Source organism: Euphorbia lathyris, chromosome 4 (assembly GCF_963576675.1).
Source record: "Euphorbia lathyris chromosome 4, ddEupLath1.1, whole genome shotgun sequence".
Taxonomy (NCBI): Eukaryota; Viridiplantae; Streptophyta; class Magnoliopsida; order Malpighiales; family Euphorbiaceae; genus Euphorbia; species Euphorbia lathyris.
Genome location: NC_088913.1, coordinates 1718282 through 1732835, shown reverse-complemented (window position 1 = coordinate 1732835; position 14554 = coordinate 1718282). Strand labels below are relative to the sequence as shown.

At 35.4% G+C, this 14554-nt stretch overlaps 1 protein-coding gene across 1 annotated transcript; it reads left to right on the top strand.

Annotated features, from left to right (window-relative positions):
* Window positions 1-1890: 1890 nt before the first annotated feature.
* LOC136227703 (CBS domain-containing protein CBSX1, chloroplastic-like) lies at window positions 1891-13809 on the top strand. Its single transcript, XM_066016443.1, has 8 exons — window positions 1891-2280; window positions 2365-2452; window positions 4437-4501; window positions 8489-8537; window positions 9432-9484; window positions 10661-10776; window positions 12242-12299; window positions 13085-13809. The coding sequence occupies exons 1-8, from the start codon at window positions 2092-2094 to the stop codon at window positions 13157-13159; spliced, it is 693 nt and encodes a 230-aa protein (XP_065872515.1). The 5' UTR covers window positions 1891-2091; the 3' UTR covers window positions 13160-13809.
* The last annotated feature ends 745 nt before the right edge of the window (window positions 13810-14554 follow it).

Genomic DNA, 14554 nt, shown 5'->3' with positions numbered 1-14554 from the left:
GTATTTTAGCCAAAGTAAGTAATGTTGTGATCTTGGAGATTATTTGAGGAATAAAATTTAGATTAGAGAATGTGAATTTCGAGGACGAAATTTTCTTAAGGTGGGGAGAATTGTCACGTCCGGGTCTAAATTTCTAGAATTTATACATAGACATTAGTATATATTATAATTATTGGGTATGTGATTTTTATTTGGTGTTGTAGGAAAAGTTTGGAGTTAATTTGATGGTGTTATGTGTAAATTAAAAATTTAGAATAATTTTTAAAAGATTATAGAAAGATGAAGGATCAAACGTAATATTCGCCAAATTCGGATATATATTCCAAATTGTTCCAGTGTCATCGCCATCTTCCTTTTTCTTTTCTTTTTCTTTCTGCTGCTTCTGCAGATTATCGATTCCGAACCGTTTCTCCATCGTTTCTTTGATTTACGGAGATTCGACCGTCCGAATCACTTGAAATTTAAAATATAGCATCCTTATGCATAGATCTAAGTCCTAACCGAATTAAATACGAGTTGGTTTGATTAAACACTTATTTGATTACAATATTTTATAAGGTTTTGAACTTTATAATTGATACAAGATTATATATTTTTATGGTTTTGGTTTACTACTTTGACTATATTATGAACTTACGTTTTGAGTATAGTTTATAAGGTTTTTATTAAATCACTTTATAAACATATATATGTAGCTATGTTAAGTAAAGTTGGTTTTTATAGCTGATAGTTTCGTACTGAGATTTTTGTCTCACGTTTTTAAATGTTTTAATGTTTTTAGGTGAGAAAGTACAGGATATAGAGCAGGTTACCGATCGATTAGGCGAGGTTTGGAAGTTGGCTGCTTATTGTTAGAATTATGGTTAGAACTTTGGTATTGCAATTGTAATGTGATATTATGATATTTGGTTAAATTGGAGACTCCTAAGTATTGATTATGATCTTTCTATTTCACGTCTGATGCCGATTGAGGTCGTTTAGGGTCGGGTGTGACATTATATGTTTTCATTTCTTAAAATTCTAAATTGTAAACGTGTGACCTTCACTGCTCCTTCAAAATCGCTTCCCCACTATTTTTAACCCACATCTCCCTTCCTCTACCAATTAGTACTCGCAAATCAAATGAGGCAATAATGGAATTCAAAATGTATTCATGTAGTGTACTGGGACATGACAAGTATTTTAAATAATAAACGGATAAAGTTACGACTGTGACATTAACGACGGATTTCCCGTTATCATTGCTAATTTTAATCAAATATTTAATAAGTTCAAAAATTATTTTGCTAGGCAATATTGGCAATGCTATGTTTTTTAAAAGCGTTATTGGCAATGCTATGTTATTATAGCTAAAATTAGATGAAAATAAAATATATAGCTTCAAAAATAGTGTACAAGTACAAATTTCTATATATATTAATATTTTTATAAAATAATTAATACAAACAAATACTTGTAAAGAAAATAAATTTTCTAGAAACTCCGTGCAATTTGTCACGAGCTGAATTCGTGACACGCAGATAATACGGATGCTTGCTGAGTACGTGTTATTTAGATGGCATCTTATCCTGAGTTATCAATGGAAGAGTGTACCTTTAGGCACTAAACTGGTTGAGGAGCTGATCCCGCTCTTCTGATGAGCCCATGGGAGGGCGAAAAACAGTGAGCACGGAGACAAGGCTTACCTCAAGGATTTCTGGCCAACTTGAGGTGCCGCACGGAAGCTGCCTCTGCGTGAAAACTCTAATCCCGTGACAAATTGCACGGGTATAAAGCTAGTTATTTACCTAAAATTCTATAAATATTTGACAAAAATGTAAAAAGACGTGTTAATTGACATTTGTGGCATAATGAAGAGGAAAAATTCAAATAAAAAAAAGTTGAATGAACTTTACCAAAAGATCCCAAAATTCAACCACAATCTTCACCTCTTTCCTCCCACTCTCTCAAACTTTCCTACTTTCACGGAATTCACACCTCAATCAAAATCTCAATGAATCTTCTCCTTTTTCTTCTTCTCTCTAATTCAAATCCCACTTCTCTTCTTCCTTTCTTTAACCGCCATTAAACCTCTGTATTTTACCTCCATATATGGCGTCCTTACCGTTAACAGTTACTCCCCCTTCTCCGCTTCAGTCCCTCTTCAACTCTCGCCAGTCACCATGTCTACTTCCTCCCTCGTCCATGCCGTTACGACGCCGTTTGTGTTCTTCGCGTCGTTCCGATTTGCCTCCTCGCACCGGCGTCCATGCTTTCTCAAGTTTAATGAACAACGGCCTGGTAAGTTATTCCCTAACTAAATAACTGAAACAAACACTGCCATTAATTTTTTATTTTTGTGATTTGTCGTTTGTTTATTTGCAGCCGATAAATGGGGCGTTTAATGTCGGTGATATTATGACTAGAAAAGAGGATCTGTATGCTGTGAAAACTACAACTACTGTTGATGAAGGTACTTTGTTTTAGGGATAAGATACAAATTTTATGGTTATTGAGGGCGAAGATATATATAAAAAAAAAAAAAAGCGGCCCTGTCCATTACGCGTCCCCGCTGAGCGAGGGTCCGGGGAGGGGTCCCACCACAAGGGTGTATTGGGGGCAAGCCTTCCCTTGCCAATTTAATTGGCAAGAGGCCGCTCCTAAGACTCGAACCCGTGACCTCAGGTCACACGGCAACAACGTTTTACCGTTGCGCCAAGGGCGAAGATATATAGATTCCATGTATATAACCGTGCAATGTTATAGAAGTTTCAAATTGTGTTAAGGGAAAGTTTAATTGAAATCTAATTCCCCTGCTATTATGGTATAAATTTAGGCCTATGCAGTGGCAGATCTAGAGCCCGCCCCTTGCCTTCCTGCCTCCGGTGTTGCCGGGTATTTCTTTAGTTTGCAAACTTGCCTGAACTAATTTGTTTAAAGAGACATATTTATTATTATACTTGCTTATATAGTAATCTTTTATCTTCTAAACTTGCTTAAAATAATATAGTTTTTAGTTTATCTAAATTTAATCACGTAACTTTAAGGTAACAACAACAACAAAGCCTTAGTCCCGAAATGAACCATCATATACTACACAAATTCTCTCCCTCCATTCTGTCCTATTCACTACCATATTTTCCTCAATCCCAATAAACTCATATCACCCTCGATCACCCTCCTCCAAGTTTGCTTACGTCTTCCTTATCCCTCACCACTACATCCCTTTGCCACTTTTCAGTCCTCCTAACCGGCGCATCAAGCGCTTCGTCTTACATGGCCAAACCACCTTAGTCGGTTTTCCCTCATTTTATTCTCAATAGATGTAACCCCTACTTTTGTCCTAATTATTTCATTACTCACCCGATCCTTTCTCGGATGACCACACATCCATCTCAACATACGCATCTCCGCCACCGACATCTTATGAGTGTGACAGTGTTTCACTGCCCAACACCCCGTACCATATAATAGTGCTGGTCTGATTGCCGTGCGGTAGAATTTTCCCTTCAATCTATTAGGCATTGCCGAGGTCACAAAGGAAACCCGTAGCACTCTTCCACTTTAAGGTAACATAATTAAATTTATGGATCCTCCATTGGCCTTATAGTTATTTGGGAAGAGAAGATTTAGGGGCAGTTTGTCATTGTTCCTAAACCTAAAAGTAGCTTTCCGATCTAAAAAAAATTGTTTGGTAAATGTAAAATTGTTTTCTTAAAAACTGCTTAAGCTGGTAAAGTTAAAAGAAGCATTTGGTAAATGAAAATTACTTTCTTAAAAGCTCCTTTTAGTAGAAGCCCTCCTCAACTTAATAGACAACCTATTAACCCTCTTAACTCAATAAATATAATGCTCCGCCTCTTATGTTCATACATATCATTGAGTACACTTTTCAAGACTCCTTTTGCATCCATTCCAGTTGCATCTACATTTGATGAGTTGAGAGGGCTAATAGGATGCATAAGGTGAGTTGAGGGGACAAATCAATACCATGTAGTCACATAAAAGGGCACAAAATATTACATTTGTGAGTTGAGGGGGTAAAGTGAAAAAAAGGATAAGCTGAAGGGGGTTGCGAAGGTATTAATTAAGCATAAGAAAAGCTACAATTTGTAGTTTTTGAGAAAGAAGCTTTCACAACTTAACTTTTGGACATAACAATACCAAATTGGTCTTTAGAATCCACCAATAAAATTGTACAATGTTAACACTAAGCGTTTGATTCGAAGTGGATATCATTGTAGCTTTGGAGTTACAAATATAAAACCAAATTAATGAAAATTGAATTCCTCCATCAACAAAATCTTTGTATCTACATTGCACGGTTTTATACGTTGAGAGTTAGTTTTGAACTTTATCCTTTTTCTTTTTGAAGTGAGTCTGATTTTGGGATTTATTTATATTTTTTTTAATAATTCTTTGGTGTTTGGATTTTGGCTTTTGCAATTGAAATGCAGCACTAGAGGCTATTGTAGAGAAGAAATTATCTGGTTTTCCTGTGGTTGATGATGATGGGACATTGGTAAGTTTATTATCTATATATTCTATACAATTATACATTGATATGACAAAAATGATTATCATGCTAAACACACGATCACAAAATAGAGGTATTCATTTATAGTGAAATACTTAGGTAAACAGATAGAACAAAATAGAAATAATGAACCAAATGGCAGTCTTAGCTCAAAAGCACCAACAGAAATTAACCAACTATTCAATAATCCCTTCCCTTCTAACTCTGCCCCTCTGTATATACTCCCAAAAGCTCTCTCTATCTTGTAACTAACTTCCACAACCCTCCAAATCACATGTTCCCTACATCCATAGTTATTAATGGCGCGCCAATGGCGCATGGCGCACCATTCGCATGCCTTAGCGCCATGGGGCTGCCATGGCACGCGCCTGGTGCGCCATTTTGCGCCAAGAGCAGTTGCCAGAGGCGCATCAAGGCGCGCCTTGGCAGTTAGAGGCAGTTTTCTGGAATGTTTGACAGTTAGGGGCAGTTTTATTAAAAAAAAGTAATTAAAAGAGAGAGATTATACATTTATTAGAAGAGAAGAGATTATACGTTTATTATTTGTAGAGGAAGAAACAGAATACGTTTACGATTTGAAGAGGAAAAGACAAAGTACGTTTATGATTTGAAGAGGAAGAGACATAGTCATTGTATTTTATAAGAGGAAGAAGTCTAGTAGAAAGAAAACATTACGGATTGAAACAACAGAAGTCATTTAGTATTCAACTTTATCTTTCTAATATGGAGTTTATTTTGCATTTTAAAATTTATTTATGCTTAAGATAGGAAGTAAAGAAGGTCATACGAGATGCTATAGCAAAGGTGAATCGGGATCTGTATACAAGATTGAATACGAAAGAAGGGGAAAGAGACATATATAGAATTGCTCGGATGAGAGATAGGAAGACGCGAGATCTCGGAAAAGTTAAATGTGTGAAGGATGTGGACCAGAAAGTTCTAGTTGGAGATAAGGATATCAAGGAACGATGGAGGTCATATTTTGATGACTTATTTAATGGAGATCGCAGTCAAGATGTTGGAGATATAAGTATCCCTCACGATAAGATAAATCATGAATGCCTGCGGAGAATTCAAAAGGGTGAAGTCAAAATGGCATTAAATAAGATGAGGTTGAAGAAAGCAGTAGGACCTGATGGCATCCCTATTGAGATTTGGAGATGTTTGGGAGAGAGAGGAATCGAATGGTTGACGACGTTCTTCAACAAAATTTGGAGAAACAATAAGATGCCATTAGAATGGAGGAAAAGTATCTTAATCCCTTTGTATAAGAACAAAGGCGATGTCCAAGATTGTGCCAACTATCGAGGAATCAAATTAATGAGTCATACTATGAAACTTTGGGAGCGAGTGATCGAACAAAGGCTAAGGAGGACGGTGAAGATCTCGGAAAACCAGTTTTGCTTTATGCCGGGAAGATCAACTATGGAAGCCATCCATCTAATGAGACAATTAATGGAGCACTATCGAAATAAGAAGAAAGACTTGCATATCGCGGAAAGGCATCATAAAGGAAATATATTGACATCATAAAGGGAAGTACTTTGGTGGGCCTTGATAAGGAAAGGCATTTCGCGGAAATATATTGACATCATAAAGGACATGTATGAGGGAGCATGCACGAGTGTACGTACTAGTGTTGGGAAGACTGAAGAGTTCCCTATTACGATTGGAGTGCATCAAGGTTCCGCACTAAGCCCATTTCTTTTTGCCATCGTTATGGATGAACTAAAAAGTTCACTTCAAGATGGTATACCATGGTGCATGTTGTTTGCAGATGATATTGTGTTGGTTGATGAGACGAAAGGAGTGGAGAGGAAGTTGGAACTATGGAGACAAACTCTAGAATCTAGAGGCTTTAAGTTGAGCCGAAGTAAGACAGAATATTTGGAGTGTAAGTTTAGCGGCCATAGGAGTAGGAAGGCAGAGACAATCACTCTAGATGGGAGAGTTGTTCAGGCCTCAAATTGCTTCCGGTATTTAGGATCTATTATTCAAACGGATGGAGAAGTAGATGGAGATGTTGCTCATAGGATTAAATCTGGTTGGTCGAAGTGGAGGGGTTTCCTTTGTGACCCCGGCATGCCTAATAGATTGAAGGGAAAATTCTACCGCACGGCAATCAGACCAGCATTGTTATATGGTACAGAGTGTTGGGCAGTGAAACACTGTCACATCCATAAGATGTCCGTGGCGGAGATGCGTATGTTGAGATGGATGTGTGGTCATACGAGAAAGGATCGGGTGAGTAATGAAATATTTAGGACAAAAGTAGAGGTCACATCTATTGAGAATAAAATGAGAGAAAACCGACTAAGGTGGTTTGGCCATATGAGACGTAGAGCGCTTGATGTGCCGGTTAGGAGAACCGAAGAGTGGCAAAGGGATGTAGTGGTGAGGGGTAGGGGAAGACCTAAGCAAACTTGGAGGAGGATGATCGAGAGTGATATGAGTTTACTGGGAATTGAGGAAAATATAGTAGTGGATAGGACGGAGTGGAGGGAGCGAATTTGTGTCACTGACGCGACTTGATTTCACGGTTTTATATGATGGTTCATGTTAGCCGACTCCGAATCATTTCGGGACTAAGGCTTTGTTGTTGTTGTTAAGATATTTTCATAATTTAGTATTCATTGCATTTTTATGTTAGTTTTATAATTTTTAATTTTGAAAGTGCGCATTGTCTCGCTATGGCGCGCGCCATCGCCATGCGCTAAGGCTCTAGGACCCCATGTGCCTTAGTGCGTCATGCGCCTTTAATAACTATGCCCATAGTTAGTAAAGGTGCAAGGCACACTAAGGCGCAAGGGGGGGTCCTGGAGCCTTGGCGCAAGGCGCAACTTAAGGCGCGCGCCTTAGCGACTCGAGGCGTATACTCAAAAAATATCATAAATTCATAATACTAGTAACAAATAATCACAAATAGTCAAATAACAACAATAAAACCATAAAATGCATGAGTAAAGTTCTAGTTAACTACTAAGGCATGAGTTAACTTTTGCGATATGTGGAGTAAAAACTGTCGATCTTTGTCTATCCATGATTTCTTTTATTTTCTGAACTTAAAAAACCCTAAAATACCCTCAAAACCCTGAATACCCTCAACACTAAAATACCCTAAATTACCCTAAGGTAGCTGAGGCGCGCCCGCCTTTGGGCTACATAGGCGCTAAGGCTGCAGCCTTGGTCGAGGCGCGCCTTTAATAACTATGACTATGCCTACATCCCATATTACTCCTTATATTTCCCTTTATGCCTATTAGCACATGTTCCCTACATCCCAAATCACTCCTTATATTTCTCTTTGTGCCTATTAGCATATTCTCCATCACGTGTCAAGACAGTTGTTTCCGTAATTTGCGTTACCGTGTCATCAATTGACACCCCTACTTAACATGTTATATTTTGGATTTTTCTTTAGAATAATGTTGTTTCCAAGGAAAAACCCTTAAGGTATTTTCTAAGCCTAATGCTCATGTTTAGATTGTCAGAGGACGTACGAAATTGGTGTTCAAAACACTGTTTCAAAAGCAAAGAATCCGGTGATTCAATCACAGGGTTTAGTGACACATGTCATATCATGGAACCGTTTTAGCTAAAAGCTCAAGCTGATAGTTAAAGGTCCACTTCATATCACACCCCCACATGCGAAAACACATTTGGGCTTGAAGCGTGACAACAAGGGGCATATTACCATGTCCTGCAAATAACTCAACAAATGGGGCTGCTAGGAATCAAATCCTGTACCACTTGGTAACACTCCACTTGGTAACACTGGCTCTGATACCATGTCATGGAACCGTTTTAGTTAAAAGCTCAAGCTGATAGTTAAAGGTTCACTTCATATTAATAGCTGACAAATGTTAGAATCTGATGCCTCTGACATTTGATACCCCACCCGTGTTTAAAAACAGTTCACTTGATACTGTATTGGCTCAGTGATCTAATTTAGGTTTATTAATCTTCTTGCAGGTTGGTGTTGTTTCAGATTATGACTTGTTAGCACTCAACTCTATATCAGGTACTTTATGTCTTCTTATTCCATTCCGATATTTATTACTTCCTCCATTCCATTATATAAGTCATTCTAGGTTGTTTCACACAAATTAAGAAATACAATTAATATAAAGTGAAATTAATGAATTTACATTGGTTAACTAAAAAATTTCTCTCCCATGTAACGGTTGGTGAATAAGCCTGTAATTTTAAAAAACACATGGACGAAGATAGAAATTTAATGCTTGGACCGGAAAACTAAACTAAAAGTTCTTGGAAAACTACAAAGACTTATATTTTGGAAAAAAACTCAATTGCTAGAATGACTTATAAAAAGAAATGGAGGAAGTATCATTTTTATTGCTTAGTTTCTTAAAAGTAAAAAGAATTAAGGGATAAGGTAGAAAAATATCTTTATTGCCAAAGGTAATTTTATTTCTAATGTCATAAGTGGTTTGAAGATCTAAAGTTGGCAAACTAAGCTAATATCAAACATAATTAACAAAAACTCTGTAACTTTTTTATCAATTGTTTCAAAAACCAAGAGGTTTGCAATTTTTTGCAACTTTGGAATAGGTTTGGAAATAAATGCTTTCAAGCTCAACAAAATATTTGGAATTTTTTTTTTGCCCAATGTGGTGAACACCTAATAAGATTCCGGATAACATGGGACCCACATGATGCCCCGTATGTACACGTCATTTATATGTTAATGATGAGTAATAACGAGATTTATGACTAAATGGTAAAATCGTTTTTAGCTGGCAATGACACAAGTATTTTTATTTTTTTTACCTTATTCCAAAAATTAATTCTCAACAAGCTCTATTGTTTTCTTATGTTGGGTTTGGCAGTACATTTTCTCACCAGAAATTTTGAGGTGAAGAAGCCACTCATATTTTTCTTTTATGATTATTAGGTGGCAATCAAGGTCGCACAAGCTTGTTTCCTGATACTGATAGTTCTTGGAAAGTATGTGTTCACTATTCTTTAGCTATTTTTTTTTTTTTTTGCGTTCTAACTTGTATCCAAACGCCTAATTACCTCTTAAACTTTTCGAAACATCATTTTCGCACTCTCAACTTGCTTAATCTGTCGTGGTTAACTGCTTGGCAGTATCACACACTCTACATGCCACTGGAAGTTTAAGAAGTTGATGTGGTAAAAAAGTCATTTTAAGCAAGTCCAGATGACATAAAGGTCGTTTTGGAAGTTTGGGGGTTCGCTAGGCGTTTAAGTGCTAATGTATTTAGGGTCCGTTTGGTATGCCGTAATGCAATATAATGTAATCAAGGTCGTAATGTAATCAAAGTTGTAATGTAATGGAATGGAATAGTGATTCTATTACCATGTTTGGTTGACAATTATGATGGAATGTAATAACCATTATAATACTTATATTTTCCTAATTAAATGTAATCATAAAATTTTATTTACATAATTAAAATCAACGAAAAACATGAAAAACGTGAAAAGCACAAAAAAAATGTGAAAGATTGAATCGAAATCAAATACAAAATTAGATTAACCGAAATCAATAAATTAGTATATAGTTTTTCGCTTTTTCATATATTTTTTTTTTGCATTTTTCTCATTTCTTTTAATTTCTATTTTCAATATTTTTCACCGTTTTTTTAATTTCCATTTTTCACCATTTTTCTATTTTCTCCTTTTGTCGGTTTTTCTTTTTTTTTTTTCAGTTTTCGCATTTTTTCGGTTTTTCGTTTTTTTTTTCATTTTTCTCGTTTTCAATTTTCATGTTTTTCTACTTTTTGCGTTTTTTGACAAGAATGAGAGGTGAGATTTGAGAAATAAGAGGTTAGATGACAATATAATGAGAATTCGAGTCATTTTTTTTATGTAACGGGGATTACAAGATTTCTTCAACAAAATTTAACTTAAGGTTTTCTCATTCCATTACAATGGAATTGTAACATGCAACCAAACATGGTAATGAGCTTTCAATGTAATAGTCATTCCATTACGAAGGTCATTACATCTTACCAAACGGCACCTTAATCTTTCCTTTTTCTTCTTTAGGTTCTAGACATGTATATGATATCTATATGAGCTCTTCGAGTTTCTTTCCAGTTTAACTTCTGATTTGTGATTCACTTTCTTGTCTAATTATCGATGAAAATATTGCAGACATTCAATGAGATGCAGAAACTAGTTACTAAGAACAATGGCAAAGTTGTGGGTGATCTGATGACTCCTGCCCCGCTCGTTGTCAATGAAACCACCAATTTGGAGGATGCTGCTAGGTAATATTACTACTGCTATTCATTCATTAATGTTGAAACTTCTCTTTAGTAGCGTTTTTGCGTTTTGTGTCGGTGTCTTCTTTTGTTTGAAGGCTAATTTATAAAGTTTATGTCTTAAAAATAACATTTCCGTGTCTGTGCAATATAGATGTGCTTGTAGTTATATTTTGCTTCGTTGTTTTATCTGCTAGTTTTTCGAGAAAATCTATAGTATAGCTTTTTTACTATGAAGCACGGAAATTCTTCATGACATGTGTTTCTCCGTTTCTGGCAGATTAAAAGTCCATTATAACGTTTCCTTATAATTCCTTCCTTATATCCTTCAATTTAAAGAACTTACCCATATTTCTTTCTCCTATAATCTTTGTCTCTTGAATTTCCATGGAGCTTGGACTTTCTTTCTCTTGTTCTTCAATCTTGTTTTTTTAATGTACTATTATATTTTTAATATTTATAAATCTTGGCGCAACAGTAAACGTTGTTGTCGTGTGACCGAGAGGTCACGGGTTCGAGTCTTAGGAACGGCCTCTTGGCAAAAAAAAAAATGGCAGGGAAAGGCTTGCTCCCAGTACACCCTTGTGGTGGGACCTCTCCCCGGACCCTCGCTTAGCGGGGACGCGTAATGCACCGGGCCGCCCTTTTTTATGCCTCTATATTTTTAATATTTACACATTTCCGTTTCCTATGTTTTCAGAAATTACGTTTCAGAGTATCCGTTTCATTTGTGAGGCTATTCTCACCTTTTGGGGTGAGTTAGCCTTTTATTTATATAGCATCGGAGCCTTGTATTCAATGTTGGATCACTAATTGATATTTGTTTCACGCTTTAGATGGTTTTGGGTGTGAGCGGTTTGTGTTAGATATCCCACATTGTTTAATTAGAGAGCAATATGACTTCTTATATAGTATCAGAGCCTTATATTCAAAATTAGGTCACCCGTAGATATTTATTTCACACTCCTAAAGTGGTTTTGGGCGTGAAAAATGTGTGCTAGATATCACGCTTTGCTAATTAGATAGGTATATGATTCCTTATATACAAGCGAGACAATTATCCCTCTTTGAAGTACCTTTTCTTTGAATGGCATCAGAATCTTATATTCAATATTTGGTCATCCATGGATATTTGTTTCACACTCCATATGGTTTTGGGCGTGAGAAGTGTGTTATTTATAGATATCTCACATTGTTTAATTAGAGAGTTATATGGTTCCTCTTTTTTTGATATACCTTTTGCAACGAGTTAGACCTTTATTTAATTGGCTTAATATAACAAGTACCGCTTGTACTTGTCCAAATTATGTAATTCGCCTCTTAAACGTTGGAGATGTCTCATTAGCTCCCTGAACTTTCTTATAATGACACATTGACTCCTAATCTTACTTAAAATTATTAGCCTCCTGAAATGGATACAGTCATCTATTAGCTTATTTTCTTAAAGTAACCAAAAGTTTTCTGTTCTTAGGTTACTGCTGGACTCAAAACACCATCGGCTTCCAGTGGTAGACAACAAAGGAAAGCTGGTAAGAAACACTAAAGACATTCTTATTGAATTAAATATCAACTTGGTCCTTAAATTGATTAATAGAATTAATTTAGTTCAAAATTAAGTTTGGGTATCAATTTGACCGTTTAACTCTATATTTGTGATCAAATTAGTCCAAAATGACGTGTCAATATATGATTATTAGTTATTTGGCACATATCGCTTTCTCATGCTGACCTGACACGTTTCATTTTGATCACAAATACTCAAACTTGATTTTGGATTAAATTGATCTTATTAGCCAATTTCAAAGACCAAATTGATGCTTAATTCCATTATTATTATTAGTAAATACTCTCTCTGTTTCATATTACATGTCTTTTTAGAGATTTTTTTATTTCATAATACATGTCATTTTGATACGATCAATACACATTAAGTCACTTTCTTTCTACTATAAAATGTGAGTTTACAGAGAGTAATTAGAATAGTGGACTTATTATAAGATAAATAAATAGTGGAATCAATAAACAAGAGACATCAAAATCTTTTTTTTTTTTAATATTCTTAATTTCGGTGCAACGGTAAACGTTGTTGTCGTATAACTGAGAGGTCACAGGTTCAAGTCTTGTGGTGGGATCCATCTCCGGACCCTTGCTTAAGCGGGGATGCGTAGTGCACCGGGCTGCCTTTTTTATTCTTAATTTCGGTGCAAATCTCTAGAAAGACATGTAATATGAAACGGAGGAGGTAGTTTACAAATTACTTTGCTTGAATGCTAAAGCTTAGTTGGAATTAATTCTTGGTTTTTGAATACTGAAGGTTGGAATGGTTTCGCGGGAAAATGTTGTTCAAGCTGCACTCCAGATAAAACGTGCCGGTGAAAGTTCGAGATGATTTTTGAATCGATTGGGTAAATTGCACTAACCGTCATTAAAATTTGGAGTCTATTACACAAAAATGATTGAATTTCATATTCTTTCAACAATATCACTAAACTTCGCATTTGATTTCAATAAATTCATTCCGAAAATATTGATATGACAAAGAAGATAATTGAGTATATTCCAATTAATCGCCACATCGGATATGATTTTTGTGTGTGGTTTAGTGCGTGCCATGTGGCACACACCACGTCAGCCATAACAGTCACAGATGTTTGGGATGCCGCTTAGTTGGGAATAGTCCACTGTTTTCCATGCCACATCAACATTCTAATGAGTTTTTGCGATCGGAATAATTTTATTAAAATAAAACGTGAAGCTTAGTGATTTTATTGATAGAAAATAAAATTTATTCATTGACTTTGTGAATCATACCCTAAAGTTCAGTGATATTAATCGCATTTTACACTTCAGTGATCAATCAAATCTTCTGCATATAGTTTAGGATTATTATATTTTGTAATTATTTAGTCCCATATTCTACTTGGTAGCAGTGACGGATTCAGAATTCATTATTGACAGTCGATACTTTATATAGTTTAAGAATTTTCATTTGTTGAATTTAACTTTTAAATTTAGTATATTGTAAATTTTTTTTAGGCATTTTGGTTTCTTTATCTTCTAAAATATTGTCTATTTTTGAGGTGGATGAAAGTTTTCCTCTTCATTGACATAATTTGGAATTTCTATCCATTAAGTAATAAATTTGAGACTTTTTAATATAATTTAATGGTTTAATACATCTTTTGTTGTTTGAATTTGTTCAAAAAGTTTGATTTGTCTCTCGATAGCCCTTCAACTTGTATAAAATGTGCAGTTAGTCTCTTGCATTGGCATAAAATTTGATTAATTAATTACTCAGTTGTAAGAAAAGTAAGTTATATCTGAAATATGTGTTACACATGTTTTATAATGTTTTTACATAAAATGTATTAAAAATGTAGTTTATATTTGCTCAATTATAAAACTTGCCTACTCCAATATGAACTGCAATACCCAAACTTGGTCGTTGTATTATTTTTAAGAACATGTAACACATCTTCCACATTTATTATTTTTTTGTTTTTACAAATTAGTAATTAATTGATTACATTTTACGTAAGTTTGGAGAGCTAATTAGATATTTTATATCAGTTGAGAGGGCTACTTTCCAAGTATAAAAATAATATATTAAGACTTGTTGGCCCATCCAATCCATCTAAGCTTGCTCTTTACAAGTTGGGCTTGGAGACATATTTGACATTTAGTTCAGTCTGGTTTGAGCCCATTTAAGTCCGCATATTAAATGGATTGGGCTTGGAATTTATCTTCAAAACCTGAATTGGCTTGGCCCGGTCCGACCCGCTAT